Source organism: Fusarium keratoplasticum, chromosome 1 (genome assembly GCF_025433545.1).
Source record: "Fusarium keratoplasticum isolate Fu6.1 chromosome 1, whole genome shotgun sequence".
NCBI lineage: Eukaryota > Fungi > Ascomycota > Sordariomycetes > Hypocreales > Nectriaceae > Fusarium > Fusarium keratoplasticum.
Genome location: NC_070529.1, coordinates 5,088,281 through 5,107,332, shown reverse-complemented (window position 1 = coordinate 5,107,332; position 19,052 = coordinate 5,088,281). Strand labels below are relative to the sequence as shown.

At 52.8% G+C, this 19,052-nt stretch overlaps 8 protein-coding genes across 8 annotated transcripts; 4 read left to right on the top strand and 4 right to left on the bottom strand.

Annotated features, from left to right (window-relative positions):
- Positions 1 to 155: 155 nt before the first annotated feature.
- NCS57_00151200 (DUF3844 domain-containing protein) lies at positions 156 to 1,381 on the bottom strand (the record flags this gene model as incomplete). Its single annotated transcript, XM_053051575.1, has 2 exons — positions 806 to 1,381; positions 156 to 749 (listed from the first exon to the last, which is right to left on the bottom strand). Exons 1-2 carry the CDS (start codon positions 1,343 to 1,345, stop codon positions 156 to 158), a joined length of 1,134 nt encoding a protein of 377 aa, XP_052920090.1. The 5' UTR covers positions 1,346 to 1,381.
- A 357-nt stretch (positions 1,382 to 1,738) lies between these two features.
- Positions 1,739 to 3,139, top strand: NCS57_00151100 (uncharacterized protein; the record flags this gene model as incomplete). Its single annotated transcript, XM_053051574.1, has 4 exons — positions 1,739 to 1,938; positions 1,991 to 2,274; positions 2,325 to 2,469; positions 2,524 to 3,139. The coding sequence occupies 4 exons, from the start codon at positions 1,739 to 1,741 to the stop codon at positions 3,137 to 3,139; spliced, it is 1,245 nt and encodes a 414-aa protein (XP_052920089.1).
- Positions 3,140 to 3,576: 437 nt separating this feature from the next.
- Positions 3,577 to 5,968, bottom strand: NCS57_00151000 (uncharacterized protein; the record flags this gene model as incomplete). Its single annotated transcript, XM_053051573.1, has 6 exons — positions 3,577 to 3,992; positions 4,042 to 4,567; positions 4,619 to 4,880; positions 4,931 to 5,584; positions 5,639 to 5,733; positions 5,891 to 5,968. The coding sequence occupies 6 exons, from the start codon at positions 5,966 to 5,968 to the stop codon at positions 3,577 to 3,579; spliced, it is 2,031 nt and encodes a 676-aa protein (XP_052920088.1).
- Positions 5,969 to 6,899: 931 nt separating this feature from the next.
- Positions 6,900 to 7,880, top strand: NCS57_00150900 (uncharacterized protein; the record flags this gene model as incomplete). The annotated part of the gene is made up of 2 exons (XM_053051572.1): positions 6,900 to 7,202; positions 7,254 to 7,880. Exons 1-2 carry the CDS (start codon positions 7,017 to 7,019, stop codon positions 7,878 to 7,880), a joined length of 813 nt encoding a protein of 270 aa, XP_052920087.1. The 5' UTR covers positions 6,900 to 7,016.
- Positions 7,881 to 8,455: 575 nt separating this feature from the next.
- On the top strand, positions 8,456 to 9,081 carry NCS57_00150800 (BHLH domain-containing protein; the record flags this gene model as incomplete). Its single annotated transcript, XM_053051571.1, has 3 exons — positions 8,456 to 8,693; positions 8,781 to 8,979; positions 9,036 to 9,081. Exons 1-3 carry the CDS (start codon positions 8,585 to 8,587, stop codon positions 9,079 to 9,081), a joined length of 354 nt encoding a protein of 117 aa, XP_052920086.1. The 5' UTR covers positions 8,456 to 8,584.
- Positions 9,082 to 9,379: 298 nt separating this feature from the next.
- On the bottom strand, positions 9,380 to 10,942 carry NCS57_00150700 (Threonine--tRNA ligase; the record flags this gene model as incomplete). The annotated part of the gene is made up of 1 exon (XM_053051570.1): positions 9,380 to 10,942. The coding sequence occupies exon 1, from the start codon at positions 10,877 to 10,879 to the stop codon at positions 9,380 to 9,382; it is 1,500 nt and encodes a 499-aa protein (XP_052920085.1). The 5' UTR covers positions 10,880 to 10,942.
- An 816-nt stretch (positions 10,943 to 11,758) lies between these two features.
- NCS57_00150600 (Importin N-terminal domain-containing protein) lies at positions 11,759 to 14,939 on the top strand (the record flags this gene model as incomplete). Its single annotated transcript, XM_053051569.1, has 2 exons — positions 11,759 to 11,923; positions 11,979 to 14,939. 2 exons carry the CDS (start codon positions 11,759 to 11,761, stop codon positions 14,937 to 14,939), a joined length of 3,126 nt encoding a protein of 1,041 aa, XP_052920084.1.
- A 161-nt stretch (positions 14,940 to 15,100) lies between these two features.
- NCS57_00150500 (PKS-ER domain-containing protein) lies at positions 15,101 to 16,292 on the bottom strand (the record flags this gene model as incomplete). Its single annotated transcript, XM_053051568.1, has 4 exons — positions 15,101 to 15,630; positions 15,684 to 15,995; positions 16,063 to 16,198; positions 16,260 to 16,292. 4 exons carry the CDS (start codon positions 16,290 to 16,292, stop codon positions 15,101 to 15,103), a joined length of 1,011 nt encoding a protein of 336 aa, XP_052920083.1.
- Between the last annotated feature and the right edge of the window lie 2,760 nt (positions 16,293 to 19,052).

The following is a 19,052-nucleotide window of genomic DNA, read 5'->3' as shown; positions in this document are numbered from 1 at the left end:
AGCCTTTATGACGCCCATATATCAAATACACCATATGATGGTACATGCCGCCCCGGAGTTATTATGTTGCGAAACTCCATTAGCCGACTTATACAACTCCCAACGATCCGGCAATACCCCACGAAGCAGTTCTGCCTCGCTCCAGCGAAGCCATCTTACTTGGACTTGGACACACCAGCTCCAATCACACCGGGAAGCTTCTCCTCACCAACGCTGAACAGCATGCCGATAGCCAGGTACAGAATAACGACCATGGAGATGGTGAAGCCAGCAAAGAGCCAGAACTGGACACTGATGTCCTTCTTGGAGCATGCGCCGCCAGCCCAGTGGGTAACGCTGCCACTCTCGCTAACTGTGCCCAGGCAGTGGCAGCTGAAGCAAGCATCCTTGCCATCAGAAGAACCATCTCGCTTGGCGTATCTGTTCTGGCAGAAGCCATGGCCAGAGCAGTTGGCAGTGCCCTGGATGCAGCTGTCCTCGGACGTGAAGCAAGAGGGCACAATGGAGGGGATCGAGGAGAAGATGGGGTTCTCGGCAACCGACGAGGTTTCAGCAGCCGACTCGACAGCATCCTCCACCGAGGTCATAACGGTCTCGGCCTGTCGACGTCGCAGCTCCTGTTGTTCTTCGGATTCCGTCGCATCTGAGCCCTGGGGAAGGAAAACCAAGGTGGTCTCCATCTCGCCGGACTCAGCAAGCTTCTGGAGCTTGGGGAGCTCACCCAGGAAGGTAACCGGGTGGTCGGCGTCCTGTGCGCAACGTTAGATAAGCATTTCGAGATGGAATATTATCACAGGATATGTACCTGAGACCTGTCGTAGGTAGCGACAGTCGACTGCTCATTCCAGCAGCTTCCCTCCTTGCTGACGACCTTGCTCAGGGGGCAACCATGCTTCTTGGCGATGGAGAGGTCGTAAAATTTGTTCTGCTCAATCTTCTCCTGGCTTCTCGAAACGGTAAAGTCGGGCTCGGTGTGGAAGATCCAGCCAAAGAACGATTCGTACTCGAAGGTTGGCATTCCCTCAACCACAACAACAAGCTGCTGAGGCGTCGCATTCTGCTCCTTTGTAAACAATGGCGCGGAGGCCTTGCCGTATTTGTTGATCAAAGAGACAATTCGCTCCTTATCGGCGCTGGCGGGGATGTCGCGAAATGATGGACCGTCGCCCTCGGGAGCGAGTCGTTGCTGCAGGATAAGACGGGCTTCGCTCGGGGTGAGACTCGTAGTTGGCTCCACGGGATGCGAACCGCGTAGGATGTAGACGCGGGCGGCCTGCTCGGCGGCCTGCTGAGCTGCAGCGGCAAAGCTGGCGAGGGCTACACTGAGCCCAATGGTGAGCTTCATTTTCGGCGTGTGTTGATGAAGCTTTGGTGATGGGAGCCAGGCTGAGATAGCTGGAGGTGTCGCAAGCTCCAGGCACGGGGAGTCTGGGGATGCATGCACGTGTCGGGATCGCGGCGTGGAGTTGTTCCGTCATACAGTGCGATGTTTCGCATTAGGCAGTTATGAGCGCTTGGAACGGACAGTGTGCATAAGTATATGCACGGTCCATCTTGCGCCTCAACGGCTTGCATCAAGCCGACGCCGGCATTTCAACATCACCATCGCTACTATCGCCACCCTCACAATGCATTTCACTCCTTGAAGTTCTTTTCTATACGGCGAGCGCGGCATTCTTCTTTTCTCTTTAGCCTGTATTTTATTTAGTGCCTGACCCCAGGCCAGGCCAGAGGCAGCATGTTGGCTCGACAAGCCGTGCTGCGCCGAGCAGCCATCTCGACCATCCCGACACAACGACTCGTCACCCGTCAGATTCGGCCTCTGACAAGACAAATATCCTTCCTACCATGGCGTCGACAAAAGCCTCCAGCTGGCGTCCCCGTCTACTTTGCCAAACCGAAACCTTCCTACGGTCCGAGTTTCCGAAGACGACTCGGGTATGTAATACTCACACAATTGATGTGAATGGAAAACTGATGGACTATACAGCCGCGCCCTTTTTACGACCGTCGTCTTCTATGCCTGCTGGCAAATATTCATGGCCGTCGTTTTTGACCCTCTTCTCGACTGGGCCGACGCAGAATGGGAAGCCATGTCGGATAAGGAAAAGGAAGAGGTGCAGAACATGGCCGAGGAGGACGAACCCATATTATTCCTACCCTTCCCTTTTACTACCGAAGAGGTTAAGCAACCCCCTTACCGGGGCTCCGACCCGGAATGGGAGATGTTTGTCAAGGTCAACCAGGATACAAAGCTTCAGAAGGAGATCAAGTGTTAGTGCCCAGAACTACACCAGAAACTTGCGCATTCTAACGCATCGCAGTCGGTCTTGCGGACGAGATCAAGAGGGGAGTTGAGAAGAACCCTGCATTTGTCAGACTTCTTGGTGGCGGGGCAATCACAGTCAGAAAGCTCTGGTTGGATATCATCTATCCGCCCGCTCCTCCGCCGAAGCACTATATCTCTGGGTAAGCATGACTTGAAAACTCAAACGTGACTCGTTACTTATCGTTTCACCACAGAATCATCATTGATGAGGAGGGCATCTTTTGGGGCGATCGGCCCATCGATTCAACTGCCGCAAACCACCTCGCCAAGGTTCTCTACCCCAAGGCTGTGGCATTAACATGTTGGACGTTTATTAGCTTCCTTGCAAAGCAAGGGTTTCAAGACTTCACAAGAGCTCTTGGTTTTAGTGACCCCGTCCCTCCGGAGCCGACATTCCATCCGGGGCCCCTCGAGCGATTCAAGGGACAGGGTGGGTTCCCCCCAGCCGGCCCTAGGAATCAGACTGTCAGAGTAGTTGGACAGTCTGAGCGACCTCCCCATGGATCTTTCCCTACTGGCAACGGCGATATCATTGGTACACTTTTTGGCAGCGAGACACAGTTTGACCCTCGCATCCAAGCCGCCATCCAGGCTGCATCTCTCACCTTTGCTCGAAACTGGAAGCCCACAAAGACGTCCCCGAACAGGGGATGCATCAGAGTTGATGGAGTCGTCGAGCTGAAGGGAAAGACAGCATGCATGGCAGTTTACGTCCTGGGCTGGTACGACCCCAAGTTGCGGAAGTTTATGGGCATCCAGACTGGTCTCAAGCACTTGGTGCAGTTGAAGCAGCGGCCGGCGCCCGGCTAGCGGAAGAGAATGGGATACCGGGCCAAATGAGCGGATGAGCAGCGTGGATTACTGGCATGGCTTTGCGTGGCGCTTGGAACGGGGTCTGATTTGAGATACCATGGATAGAGTAGGAATATCGCAACTTTTCTTCCACAACCAGGCATTGGACACATACAATTTAAGATTGCACATAACGAAGCAGCAGCATGTGAATATACCCTATAAACCCTATATTCCAGGACCGCTTCGAAAAACAAAAAAGGAATTTCCTATACCCCCTCAACACCGTCCCTGTTTCCGACACCACATTCCATTCCATTCATTGGCGGGAATCACCAATATCCCCTAGTGACATGGCTCTTCACCAGATTAAGGGAGGGGAGGGGAGGTGGTCCCATAGCCGACCCTACCCCCTTCTCGGACTTACAACGCTCCAGCTTGATGTTGGGGACCGCCTAGTTCCGCAGCACGTTGATGAAGATGGTGAACACTTCCAGTTCCACCTCGGGGCCGCCGGGCACCCGCTCGTTTCGCGGGATGGCGGCGATGAGGTGCGCCTCCACCACATTAACCCCAGGGTGTAGCATAGCCTCAAAGGCTCGCTCGTTGGGTTGTTGGCCTGGGGCCGGGTGGTGTGTGGGCTTCAGAGGTTGCTTGTTTACAAGCGTCCAGAGGCTGTATTGCCTGTTCTGCAAGTGATCCGGTATCGCTGGAACAACAAGGATACGGGTCAGATGAGGAGGCAGGTTAACTGTGGCTGACTGCTGCATCTCAGTGGGACTTGGCTTGACAGTTGCCACAGTAGGGCTGTGTGATTGAAAGGCTGGATGAGCCTGTATCCTCACGCTTTCGATCAGAGCATCATCGAGACCTGATAGTTGTCAGCAACTGTAGCTCTCTCAAGATTCGGTCAAGCATACCTTTACCGGGACGACGGAAGTGCTTCTGCTCCATGTAGCCATTAACAAGGGGATTGTGCTGAACTGGCTGCGGCTGCGCAACGGGCGTGGGGGCAGGTGCGGGTGCAGGGACAGGAGCTACACCTGGCGCTGGTGTTGCTTGCCCTGAGGCTACGCTAGGTTGTCTTGGGATGCCAGCGGGTGATGCACTTGCGACCTCCTCCGCCTTGAGTGCTGGCTGTACAGATGGGCTTGGGGAGGGAACAGAAGCCGAGACGCTTCTGGCCTTATCCAGCTGCACATTCGGTACTGCGGGAGTCGACGTACGAGCCGTTCCATTGACGCCCTGGCCATTAGTTGTAGCATCTGTTGGCTGGGCTGAAGCGGGCGTATCCGCAGAGTCCCGTTGGCCACCAACGTGAATCGTTATCTTCTTACCCGACGGTGTTGGGGTATCTGAAGACTGGCCGACTTTGAGTTTGATCTTTGCTTGCGAAGGCTCTGCCACAACAGCTTGGGCCTGCTTGAGCTGATCTAGGAAGAAGTCCTATCGAAATGGTTAGGTTTGGTCACTATGAGAGAATTGGGTCCAACCAACCTTGAGCTCCTGGGTGAGGGCGTAGATTTCGCTTCCCTCTTCGTTGTAATAGAAAGCGTTGGTCCAAAGAAGCTTCGACTTCTCCTCAAAAGCGTTCCATGTCTTGAACTCGCTAATGCCAGTCGCCTCACCGCGGCTTTGCGCACCCTTGACCATCTTCTGCAGCTTTCTGATCGAGAGAGGATCTGTGATTATCTTATAATAATCTTTCAGAGCACGAGGTGGCAGGTTGATGAACGCCTCAAAATAGGCATCCTCGTACCTGGAAATGTTAGAGATACAGGGGTACAGGGCAGTTAGTTGCGGACTTACTCAGGATCTTGGTATCGGAGAAGCTCCTCGACAATCTTCTCCTGTGCTTGCTGGAAATTGAGGCCCTTGTAGGGCACATCCTCGTACTGATGATCAGGCTTGGCTAGAGGCGCAGCCGGCTTTGGCGTCTCCTTGCCTCTGGTAGATGCTCGCCTGGGCGTTCGAGCCGCCGGCCCACGACGTTTAAGGGTGATGGTTCGCCTCCTTGAGCTTGGCTCCTCTTCCTCCTCCTCTTCTTCTTCCTCCTTTTCATCTTGCTCGTCATCTTCCGCATCTACAGCTTCATCATTATCCTCTTCTCCTTCAGCGTCCTCTTCCTGGTCGACCTCTCCATCCTCTGGCGGAAGAGGAGTGGGCATGGCTTGGTAGCCACGTTGGTGGTATGCAGGATTTGTCTTGGTCATGTAGTTGCTGAGTGCCTTTCTGATTCGTTCCGCGTCGTCGAAGGTGGTAGATGACCGAGGATAGAACTCCTTTGCATTGGAGATCATCCTCTTGAAGTAGCTCTCAAGTTCGGCGAGGGTCTCGAATTCGCCGTTGTTCAGTTTCTTCTCGATCAATTCCAACGAGATGGGCATGCGGGTTCGTTTGTAGTACTCTGCGTTGCCGGTGCGCGCCGGTAGCTTTTCAAAGTAGGTTGCGACCAGACGGCCCCTATAAGAACAGATCAGTATTTCAAGTCCTCGGTGACGAAATAGGCCGGTATACCCTTTGTCTGCAGTCCTGCGCAGCTGTTCCAAAAAGGCCATGCCATATGCGGTGGTCGATTCTCGGGTTTCGCCCTTCGAAAGGTCGAATTCATCCTGCGGCAGACTCCAGGTCAGTCACCAATTCAAGTGCAGAGAGGTGAATATCGATGCAGGCGCGTCATGGCAGTGCGAAGTAACAACCAACTCAAACATGGCTGCGTTACACAATTCATCGAAAGCAGGTTCGCAAGAGGCATCTAGACTGGCTTACAGCAAGTTTGCGACGCTTCGCAGCTCGGTCGTCGGTTTCCCCCGATGCGGCCCCATTGGCCTTGCGCTTGCTGTCCATCCTGGCTGTAGTCGCTACGGTCGCCGGACCAGGCGCATCACAGACTTATGCAGTATCTTTTGCCAGCAGAATTTGTCGGCGCACAATGGGAGTTCGCAGGGCCCAGGGTCAAGGTCGCTGCGACGGCGCTGGTGTGGATTTTGACGCGTGCTGGTCCAATGGTCGCGTCAAATAGGACAGTGTTTGGGAGGCTCGAGGCCGGGTGTAGCGCGCCGATAATGCGAGTTTTAGTGCAGTTTGAGGGCTGTAAAGGATGTTGCGTAAGTATTCGAGCTCGTGTGGGCTATTGCAAGCCTATGCAGCCCTTTGCGAAAGCCGGGAGTTGGCGCTCGAGTCGATTTTGGAGAGGTCGGGAATGAGTGGGCTGGCTTGTTGCAACTGACTGCGGGAGGGCGAGGTGTGAGAGGAGGTACATGGTGGAGGTACCCGCTTGGCCTGTGCCATGCCTGAAAACAGCAATCAGGCAACAAGGCAAACAATTTGGCCAGCTGTGCTGGACGGTTGAGCTGAACCGGATGGGCTGGAAAATATTGAGTTGTATAATGATGCATAATGTGAATATTGTGCTTTTTCTTTTCTGAATTTGAATATCATCTCTTTGTTCTGGGTATAGAAAATACGTGCCTTTCAAGACAAGTTGCTAGAACTACACTCGTAAATGAACCTCATCATGAAACCCTCCAAAACACCAAAGTGATGATGTGCATATAGAGAAATATCTGTCAATTCCCCCGAGCAACCGCAAGCTCTCTTTACTGAAATCGAGTTTTCTGTATACAAGTAGCAAATCTTCCAGATTACTTTTTCCCTTGGCATGTTACACAGTTCCGCCATATACTCGGCGGCTCGCATGATAAAGCTGGCTTGCTATGAGGGGCCAAGCTAAGAACCCAGCACAGGCGGGATGGTGGTCGTGGGGCGCCTCGCAAGCTCCCTACCTCTCCTTCAACCCCACATTGACCTCATTCTTAAACCTGGAAGCTCGGTGCTGACTTGTACGACCTTCACCGTCATCCATCGCAAGCGACAATTGCGCCCCGACAAGAACATGGCGGACTCTACACCCAGCGACCCGCCTCCTGACTACGAAAAGTCTACCGCAGAGACAGGTGGCCCTCCCCGTCCTCTGCGCAAAGGGCCTCTTCCTCTGGACCTTCCTATCCTCAAGCACCTAAACTCCAAGCGAGTGATCCTTGCGTCAGCGTCGCCTCGCAGGAAGGCGTTGCTTCAGCAGGTGCGCGATAATTCTTATGGAGGGTAGCGTCCATCTTCTCACCTTGTGCAGTTTGGCCTCACGAACCTCGAGATCCTCCCGTCTACGAAACCCGAAAATCTGGACAAGACGGCGTTCGGTCCCTTCGAATATGTAGCTGCGACCGCCCACCAGAAGTGCATGGACGTCTACACCACAGCCCTCGAGACCCATCTTGCATCGATACCCGACCCTGATCTCGTCATCGCCGCTGATACCATTATCGTCTCCCGGGACGGCCGGATCCTTGAGAAGCCTCGAAGCGAAGCTGAGCACATCCGCATGCTGAAGCACCTTAGAGACACGCGGATGCACAAGGTCTTGACAGCAATCACTGTTCTTGCTCCGAGAGAGGACGCGAGACATCCAGGGTACCAGATCGATAGCCACACGGAAGAGACCAAGGTATACTTCCTGAGCGAGTCTGATGGTCTTCCAGACGATGTGATTGAGTCGTATGTCAAAACTCGGGAGGGTGCAGACAAGGCGGGAGGCTACGCCATCCAGGGCATTGGCGGCATGTTGCTAGTGGAGAAGATTGACGGAAGCGTGGACAACGTTGTGGGGTTGCCGGTGAGAAGATGCATGGCCATGGCGGAAAAGGTGATATTTAAGCAGGTCGAGGAAGATTTCGAAGGGGAAGAGTCGGAAGAAGATTAAGGGATTCGAGGCACAAGATAAACCAGCACTTATAGATGCTCGCATGTCATGCGAAGTGAATCACGAGCAGATCAACCTACCTACCTAGGTAAGCAGCCAGCCGAGGGGTAGGCCTCGCAGGTGTATTACAGCTCAGCTGCAGACACTGGCAGCTGCAAAACAGTATCTTTCGAGCAATGGATGGAATTCAACTTCTCAATGGTAATACAGCCTAGGTAGTTAAGGGAGTAAGAACGGCACATGTCGATATATTCCTGCAGAGTGGAGCCCACATGTCTATTACTCCGAGGTTGGTAGGCTTCAAATCGAGTGCAGTGAGAATGTGAAAGATCCAAGGGTCCAATAAGATGTACTAATATTAATCTATGCACAGTAACCATTGGATGTAGGTTGGTTGACTCCAACACAGGTTGGATGCGTATCGAGGCTAGATCAGGAACCACAGCATGCAAACAACGGCTTCCCACATGCAAACAGCCCGATTGAACCTGCCCGTGCAAGGACCAGGGTCCTTTAGTGTCATTTTCACATGGAAAGTCCGGGGGCAGCACTTGGACCCTTGCACGTCATCAACCTCCATTAACACTCACGCGCATGAAAAAGGCTTGCATGCGACATCGAATCCAGCTCAATATTTACGCGCGCCTTTGATAACTTTAATCACTTTTTTGTTGTGCTACAGCTCTCTTCTATTAGACACGGCCATGTCTTCTCCAAACAACAAATCAGCCGCGAATGGTGAGGGCGGGGTGCCCAACGATGAGAAACCGCGCCTCACTGAAGAGGAAAAGAAGCAGAACCACATCGCATCAGGTATGAAGGTCCATGTTGTTTTCCTGATACTCTTATATATTCTTCTACCTATCCTGAACACTCTGGACCTAATGCGCACGCACACAGAGCAAAAGCGCCGGCAAGCCATCCGCGAAGGCTTTGATCGCCTGACGGAGCTGGTGCCTGGCCTCGAAGGTCAAGGAAGATCAGAAGGCTTGGTCCTCAAGCGAACAGTGGATTACATGCGCGAGCAGCTCTCAGAGAGACAGGCGATTATCGATCGCATCGAGCAGGCTGGAGGCGATGTTGACGAGAAGCACAAGAGGTCTGGCTGCCATGTGACCACATGATCCACTGATCAGGAGGCTGACCATGTCTCAGGGCGTTATATCAACAAGCAAACAATCCAGGGCGTACGAGAGGATGATTTCGCAAACGAAGGAGAAAAACTAAAGCGAGCAGAGAGAAAGCAAAGTTAATGTATAAAATTCACTACGCGTCTACAAGAATAAAGGCTTTCACGATAGCACGGGTTGGGCGACATCAGGTATCAAGCGTCGGGACGAGTTCCAGTTACCGCTGAACAACCCAAAATCCCAACATCGGATAGACGCAAGCCTGGGTCGCGCCGCGCCATAGTCATTTCTGGGGATGGAGTAATCATTATTGGGAGAGAGGATTGGTGTATTATTTCTATAGAGTGCCTCGCAGAGCAACCCGTCTGTCTATTCAAACGTGTCTACCATGGTTTTTAACCTCTCGCGCAGATCTTCTGGTGATATCCTCTCCCTCCCCAAGGCAACCTGCTTGTTCTTGACATCTTCATCTCCAACCACCAAGATCTGGCCGTACCCATTGGTTCGAGCCTCCTTAATCTTGGCGCCCAGGGGCCGCGCTGTAGTGTCAATGTCCACAGCCAGTCCTGTCGGTCGAAAGACATTCTCCTGGCCGGGCAGTGTGCCCGCCTCGAGCTGCTCATAGACTTGCTTGTTGTGTCCAGCCAATACGTCGCGCACATGCTCAGCCCAGTCAAGGACAGGTGTGGAGGTGTTGACTGTGAGGATGATGGCCTGGCGAGGGTTGAGCCAGAAGGGCCATTTGCCATCGTACTTTTCGATCAAGAGCGCCATGAGACGCTCGACAGAGCCCAAAACAGCCCGGTGGATCATGACGGGACGAACAGGTCCGTACTCGGCGAGAAGAGCAGGGTCTTCCGTTGTCTCACCCCGAGCTTCATACTCGGGAGCAGGAGCTTGGTATTCAAGCTCGAATCGTTTGGGAAGCTGAAAGTCCAGTTGGATGGTGGCCGTCTGGTGCTCCTTACCGTCGGAATCAGTGAGAACAATGTCAATCTTCGGACCGTAGAAAGCACCATCTCCCTCCTTGACTCCCCACTCCATGCCTGATGCATCAAGCGCTCGCTTCAATGCATTCTCAGCTTGTGCCCACTCCTCCTCAGTGCCGATATAGTGATCCTTTGGTCGTGTAGAGAGTGCCAGTCGATAGCTTGCGCCAAATCGCAGGACAGTATAGACGACCTTGACAAAGTCCAGCGTCTTCTTGATCTCCTCCTCAACTTGGCATGGCCGGCAAAAGATATGTCCATCGTCCTGGTGGAAACGTCGCACCCGAGTCAGCCCACTAAGGGCTCCAGAGATTTCGTTGCGATGGAGAGGACTAAAGTCGGCATAACGAATGGGAAGGTCTCGATAGCTGTGTCGTTTCGAGGCAAAGATGAGGCAGTGGCCAGGACAATTCATTGGCTTCAGGCCATAGTCGCCCTCTTCCTCCTCTTCCGGCTTTAGATTCTCTGGATGACTCCCACAGCACCCATCATGCTCCGCAGGCGGCTGCTCCGTATTTCCTCTCACAGCGTACATGTCATCCGCGTAATTCTCCAAGTGTCCCGATTTCGCCCACAGCGACTTTTTGTAGATGGTCGGGGTGATGACTTCCTCGAAGCCATACCGAACGTACTGTTTCCGGAGAAAGTCGACGAGTCGGTTGAATATCCGTGCACCGTTCGGGAGGAATATAGGAGAGCCGGGGCTGTAAATAGAGCTGATGAACAGTTCTTGCTGGAGACCGAGTTTGCGGTGGTCAGGCGGTTCGCGCTTTTCGGGTTTTTGCGAGTAGAGGCGGCGGCAAGAGAGGCAGGCAGGACATGTCCACGGTCGTTTTACGGATGCTGCGAGAGCCGCTCGAGCGGTTCTTGAGCGTATCATGGCCAATTCGAGACGCAATGGCGCGTGGCGTAGCCTTGGCTCAAGATGTCTGGACAAGATGCGACCATACAAAAAGTCGAGATCGGACGGTAGAGTCGTTGAATTCGTTGCTTCTTGGAGTCTAGCGCACAAGGGCTGTCAGCAGGGGTCCTGGTCCGCTATTCCTGGTGGCATCGGCATTGGCCTAACCTATGCACTGTTCGTGTAGCGGTTAAACAGCCCTATCTTCCGAGTTGAGACCATCTCGGGTCGTTTGCATGAATTTGAAATTTTGTAACGTGGGGTCTTTAGTTTTAATAGGTAGTCATCAAAGAATAATGCCTCTTGTGTGATCAGGCTGAGCAGGAAGGGTTCATCAGGCCATCCATTGGATCCATGCCTGAGTTGAAGCGTTGAAGTACCTACTTTACCTGTAGCAAGTAGGTACTTCGTGAAGGAACAGTTTTTGCACAAACACAACAGATACACGGAGAAGAAACCCGTGTTACACGCTATAGCGGGCATAAGATATTCAGCCCTCAACAACACCAAAGTCCCTACCAAAATTGCAAAATTTGTATCTAAATGGTCGGTCAACGTCTCTCCTGCCATCTCCCGTCCATCGTTGTGGCCTGGGGCTCCTCCCGTCGTATTTTACCCCTCCACCTTCCAAACAGGCGTTGGTATCCGCTGAACCCCGCCAAAGCAAACAACTGCCTGGGACATCCATCCATCGTCGACTAGCCAAAATCCACAAGCCATCTTCATACTCTCCGCTCTTCACAAGGATAAGCCGCCTTGGGACATTCCTGACCAACACCTGCGTGGCTGGCCTCTACGAAGACCTCCCTCTGTGGCTCCCACGGACAGCAGCCGCAGCCGCAGCCGCCGGCTCCAACCATGAGCTTCGCTATCGAGGTTCCCGGCGATGCGAACCCGCTGACCCTGCAGTCGCTCTACCAGACACTGCAGTCCGCCACTTCGACCGACTACGCGCAGCGCCAGACGGCGGGCCAACAGCTTACATCATGGGAGCTTCAACCAGGCTACTACTCCTCGTTGCAGGCGAGTTCATTCCGGTTCCAGAGGCCTCATTCTCCAGATACTAACAGTCTGACAGGCCGTCTACCTCGACAAGTCTCTCGCCGCCGAAGTTCGCTTCCTCGCAGTAATCCAGCTTAAAAATGGCATCGATCGATATTGGCGGCTATATAACCAAGTCAAGAACAGCATCAAGCCAGACGAGAAGAACCTGATACGCTCGCGGTTGTTTCAGGGCACCATCGACGAGGAGCACTCAAACCTCGCCCTCCACAATGCCCTAGTAATCGCCAAAGTGGTTAGGATCGACTATCCGACCGAATGGCCAGATGCTATGGGAAGTATCACTGAGCTGCTCCGCTCGTCTCGGAATGGCAACCAGAAGCACCTCCACGGCACACTACAGATCCTCCTTCGTGTGGTCAAAGAGCTGGGAACTGCTAGGATGCGAAAGAGTCAGACTGCTCTCCAGTCTGTCACGCCTGAAATCACCCATGTCCTCACAGAAATTTATGCCGAAAAGTCCACAGCGTGGGTGGGCTTTCTCAACGGTGGAGCAGGAACGAGTGATGAAGCAGACCTTGCCATGCTCAACAGCTTGTTTGCGCTCAAGGTACTTCGTCGGCTCGTGATTATGGGATATGAGCGACCCCACGGCGACAAGACGGTTTCGGACTTTTGGACTTTGTCACAAAATCAGTTCGGCCAGCTGCTCAATTTCGTTAGCCACGACTCGACGGTCCCGGCCGGCTACCAAGATGTTGTTGGCAAGCACCTCCTCCAGTTCACCAAGCTACACATCGACATGGCGGAACAGCATGCCGCTAGCTTTGCGTTCCTTCCGGACTCGCTCTCCCTGGTACATGCGTACTGGGATCTCGTTGCCAAATTTGCTGAGGTCTTTGACCAGTCAGGGGGCATTCGGCAAGGACCAGCAGAGGCGGGCACGGCCAAGTCCAAGGTTGAGGGTCCTGTCTTGGAGAGGCTGGCTCTCAAGGGTCTTCTCCTGCTCCGAGCATGCGTTAGAATCGCGTTCCAGCATGTTCAGACCTTCAAGTGGAGAAGCCAGGAAACCAAGGCCGAGCAGGAGCAGGCCAGTCTGCTTGTCAAGACGGAACTGCTCAAGCCCGATCTTGTGGTTCAGATTGTCAACTCCATTATTACACACCTGCTCATCTTCCGCAAGTCTGATCTGGAAGGCTGGGAAGAAGACCCTGAGGAATGGGAACAACAGGAACAGAGTGAAGGAAATGCCTATGAATGGGAGGTACGGCCGTGTGCCGAGAAGCTGTTCCTCGATCTCCTTACACACTACAAGGAGCTGCTAGTGCCCCCTCTGTTGTCATACTTCCAGAGTGCTCAGAATCCCCAGGCAGACATTGCTACAAAGGAGGCTGTGTACACAGCAATGGGCCTGGCAGCTGCTCACGTGCACCACGTCTTTGACTTTGATGCTGTACTAGCCTCAACTATCGTCAATGACGCTCAACAGCAGGGGCCGTTGTGCAAGGTGTTGCGACGGCGGATCGCAATTCTTGTGAGCCAGTGGGCTCCTGTCAAGCTGGATGATGCCAGTCGGCCTATAGTTTACCAGATCTACCGCCATTTCCTCAACCCCGACGATGAGATCAACGACCTCGTCGTCAGAATCACGGCGGCCCGGCAACTACGCTGGATCGCTGATGAACTTGACTTTTGCGTCGAGGCATTCTTGCCCTATACGTCTGATGTCCTGTCGCAGCTCATCAACCTGGTACAGAGTGTTGATGTGGATGAGACCAAGTTGGCAATCCTCGAGTCGATTCGAATATTGGTGACGCGAATGGAAGAGCAGGTGTCACAATTTGGAGACCAGCTCATGTCTGCCCTCCCTACGGTGTGGGAGAACTCTGGGGCTGAAGAATACATGATTAAGCAGGCCGTGACGTCCATTTTCGCAGCTCTTGTCATGAGTATGGGACCAAGCTCTCAGCGATATCAACATTTCATGGTTCCTCTGTTGTCTGAAGCAGCTCGCCGGGGATCAGATTTGCATCTTCACTTGATTGACGAGTCGCTTGAGCTGTGGAACAACATCCTCATGCAGAGCAACGCTCCTCTGGCTCCCGAGGTGGTTAACCTAGCCGAGCTGGCCCTCCCGCTTCTTGACTATGACAGCGAGACGGCCTCTTTGGCCCTCAGTGTGGTTGAGTCGTATATCCTCCTGTCTCCTGCATCCATGTTGGAGGACCGACTACGCCGTCCGACATTGAGCGCGCTCTCGGGTGTTTTGGATTCGAGAAGCCGAGAACAGGTCCGGCTTGGCACAATCTGCGTCGAGAACCTCATCAGAGCTGCGGTGGAACTTGGTGGCTCGACTGGAGTGTCGTATATCTTGCAGGACATGGTCGAGATTGGATTCATGAAGAAGCTCCTCGAGAACCTACACAATGCATGGGAAGCACACCAAACCACGGGACCGAATCGAAAGGTCAGCAAGCTCAGCACAGTTACCGAGAACGACTACTTTGCCATCCTGGGGCGACTCGCGCTGGCCGAGCCCACGCTCTTCACCCAGATGCTGACCAACATGGGTTCTCTGGACCAAGTCTGGGGCTGGCTCACCTCGGAGTGGTTCTCACACCTCTCGAGCATGGACAATATTGAGCGACAGAAGCTGTACCTGCTAGGGCTCACACGACTTCTAGAGCTGCCATCGCCGATGCAGGAACTTGTCCTGGGCAAGCTTCAGGACTACTTCGACATGTGGATCAATGTGATTTCAGAGCTACAGGACGGCGTGGCCAACGGTACCGATACGCTCATCTGGGGAGCACTGGAGCCGAGCGAATATGATACCCCCAAGATTATCGCGGAACGGAATACAACTGCCAAGGACCCAGTGCATACCGTTCACGCATTCGAGTTTGTAAAGATGCGACTGCAGGACCTGGTGAACCGGGTGGGCGGAGAGGCAGCGTTCCAAGAACAGTGGGCAGTCAATGTGGACAAGGACGTGATGGACAAGTTTCAGGCAATGGCGAGGGCGGTACAGCAATGATGATGACATGAGAGGGAAACAACTTATTGAATGATGAGATGACCAACGTTAGTTAGAGACGGATAGGTGAGCCATATTGATATTTTAACCCTCTTGAAGCCTACGGGTACTCTTTCAACGACTATACATGGAAACAAAGATATCCTCTATCAAGCACATATCTACAGCTTGCTCTGTCCCTCTTCGGGTATCTTGACGACGACCTTGCCCCAGGTGCCGCGTCCTCCTAGAGCCTTCAAGGCAGGGCCAATGTTCTCCAAACCTACAAACTCTTGGTCTGTATACTCGGTACCTCTCAGCTTACCCTCCTTAACGAGGTCCATGATGCCCTGCCAGACCTTGGGTATCATTTCCCTCTCGTGGATCGAGTAGGCGCCCCAGTGCAGGCCAACAAGAGAGATGTTCTTGAGCAGGACCTTGTTCATGGCCACCTTTTCAATCTTGCCGGCGGCGAAGCCAATAATGAGAATGCGACCGTTCCAGGCGGTGCACTTTGTCGAGAGGTCGACGAGGCCCACGGGGTCGTAGACAATGTCGACGCCACGGGACTTGGGTGTCAGGGCCTTGACCTTGGCGGGCCACGAGGGGTCGTTGTAGGAGACGACGTGGTCGGCGCCGAAGGACTTGGCAATGTCGAGCTTGTGCTGGGTTGAGGCTGTGGCAATGACGGTTGCTCCAAAGGCCTTGGCGACTGGTAGATGGTCAGCTCTGGTCGTGATGGTCTCTGTATAGGGACTTTCTTACCTTGTACGGCTGCGAGACCAACACCTCCAGCAGCGGCATGGACGAGCACGTAATCACCCTTCTTGACGCCTGCTCTCACGACCAGGGCGCCATAGCTCGTCGGTGCCGTGACAAACAGACCCGCCGCCTCTTGAAATGACCATCCATCTGGAACGGGAAGAAGGGACTCCTCAGGGGCGCAGAGCTTGGTCGCAAAAGCACCTTGCGAAGCGCCAAAGACGCGGGAGCCAGGCGGGAACTTGGGGTTGGGATTGTTGCGAGGGGCGGAGATGACGGTTCCTGCAAACTCGGCGCCAGCAACCCAGGGGAAGGCTATTTCGAATAGTCAGCGCGCAATCCTTATCGAGGAGTGTGTTTACTTGAGATGGGAGTCACTTACGAGGCTGGTTCTGGTATTTGCCCTGGATCTGAAGAATGTCAAAGAAGTTGGCGGCGGCGGCGTGGACCTGGATGAGGTAGGCGTCGTCTTTGGGGGCGGGATCGGGGAGGTCTGATACCACGAGCTGATCAGGGCTCTTTTTTTGCTGTCAGTTGGTTCTTTCGGGAGCAAGGTTGGATATTTTGGTGTTTATTTACCTTGAGGTACTCTTTAATCTGGATGCCACGCATGATGGGCGGAAGGGGAGGATTCAATTAGGTGTGGAATCAAAGACTGAGATACTGAGAGAGTGTAGTATACAGGCAAAATTGGATCTTGGATATTCAAAAGATGATTGAAAGTGAGAGTTGATACAATTTTATCTCGGATCGCTGACGTCGGTACTTTATCCGGGGGAGCTTGGATCTTGGGTTCGCGGGGGAGGGACATGAGCCGAGGCATCTTCCCCATTGAGCGCCACCCCCGGATTTGACGGTATCGGAGTGGGGACGAAGATCGGAGTAGCAACCGAGGCCATCATGTCTCCTTGATCCTTACTAACCAACTACTGATAATTGATGCTACTGATTTATGATAAGTGATGGCTGTTTTATGCAGTGAATGTCGATCAAATCTGTGTTGTTGGCGGTACCAAGTGAGCCATCACTTGCAATGGCTCTGCACATACGTTTCCCACAGTGACAAGGCATCACTGTCAAGGCCATGCCATGACAATAGAGGAACAATAGAGCACTTTGTGATTGATAATCTGAGAATGAACAATCGAAACTATCCATTTTCAGAAATCATGACCCACTATTAGGCAAGCCATTGACTGTTTGCTCTCACTTTTTATCTTCCCTTTTGGGACATTTTGAAGTGAATGTAATAGGCATAAACGACTACAATAGAGTGAATGGACTTTCAAAAACTACAAGACTTTTTTCTTTCGCCAACTCCTCTCTCTTCCATTCTTCCTCTTCGCAACACGCTTTCTTCTTGAATCGTTCCCTTATCATCGGCTTCTGCCTTGGTCTACCTTCATCAACCCTCCTCTCCCTTCTCGACATACTCTTCTTTCCACCCCCTTATCCCCTCGACTCACATCTTGCTTGACCTCATATACCCTCAGCTTTTCCACAGCCTTCCTCCCCCACAACACTCCCCTGAAGCAACATGTCCGCTCCCATCTCTCGAAAGAAAAGACGTCTCGTCGACGACGACCCCAAGTTCCGGGCTCAAACACGAAGACGGCTCTTAACCCAGCGTGGTCGTGATGAGGCACCTACATCGGATAAGTGCTGGCCTTGTCTATACCGCGAAATTCGCCTCAATAATGCTCGCCTCCTCGACATCGACAAGGACCTCCCCACAGCGCGAATCCGTTTCCCCTGCGTGAGGGACCAGATTGACAGCACCTCGTGTCGTCACTGCCATGACAACGACCACACTTGCGACGAGTATGTCCCGCGATGTTTCTATTAATACTTTGGCTTACTTACTCACAAACTTAGTGGACACGGAATATTAGTCGGCAATAAATTTGACGTCGTGAAGCTTAATGGCTTCATTAACGACACCATCGGGATCCGCGCCCTAGATGGCGCGGTTCCCGACGACGAAGACGACGAATGTGCTTTCGTCTTGCCCCGGAACGTTAGACAGAGTCTTGTCCTAGCCAGTATTAGACTTGGAAAGGCATTTGAGACCATTGTTACCTGCCATGAGCGAGAACATGGCTTCGACAGGAGGCGAAGTGTAAGATGATAGCACCTCAACTACCTGAAAGCATAACTGACTTGGAACAGAAGAAAAACAAGAAACGGTACGCTCGCCTTGTTTCCCATCGCCGTCGCGAGATCGCGCGACACCTCTCAGAGGACCAGGTACATAGTCATCATCTAACACCAACAAGGCCACCACTAATGCTTTAAGTAGGACCAAGCCCAAGGAGACTAGAAGTCCCGCCGGCTCCCTCGCCTTCTCCCTGGCGATCGCCAGTGGAGTGCTTGGAGCAGCGCAATTGAGGCTTTCCACCATGAGGTTGCAGAAGCCCTCAAGGACAGCAGTGTCACAGACAGAGTCCAGGAGACGATCATCTCCCAGATCCCAGTAAAGTGCGAGGACGATGATCAGGAACGAGACTCTTACGTCGATATGGTTAGGCTCGCTGCCCAGGAACCGTGACTGATCTACCAACTTTATGAACCTTTTTGTATCTTAGGGAGCCATTGCTGTAGATAGTGGTGACACTTCTCCTCTCAGTCAAAGAGAGTATCAACCACACAGCACCTAAGCAAAGAACACATAACGGCATTAAAACAAAATGTGGTATATTGAATCAATCTTTTATTCATAGTTGTCTCTTATCTCGTGTCTTGGGCATCCTCTAAATATGGTCGTTTAGATGGCGGAAGTCATATCCAGCCAGAACCCCTAGCAGCCCCTCACACTATCAACAACCAACCACCACTGCGATAGTATCATACACGCCTCTATACGTACAGATCAAAGAAACAATCCATTCCATCCATAATAAACCATCATTCGGATGTTACAACGGTTGAAACCTTGCCCGGCCGCTCTGAGACCCCCAAATCTTGTCAAAGACTCAGGTGAGAGCGGTACTAGAGTGGGCGTCTGTAGATACACTTTGCAATAAATCACAACTGGAACACTGCCATGGTAGACACAAGGTCATTTAGGCTTTTACAGTATTCGAATGGGGACAATGTATCTAGTTACTATACATGCCCAGCCCCTGAGAGGAGAATGCTTTCAGTCACAGCCAATGCTTCATCATGGATATCTAGACCAACACCAATGCTACCACGGACACTCTGCTCAGATTTGATATCATAAACGTCGTATTATTACGTTCGAGGTATGCTCCATCGTCGTCCTCACACATCCCCAAGCCAGACTGCATTGCTCAACTTGTCCGGACTGCTTTCTACAACGACAACAACGTGACGCCTTGCTGAACGACATGTCCAGCCGCCAAAGGGCCA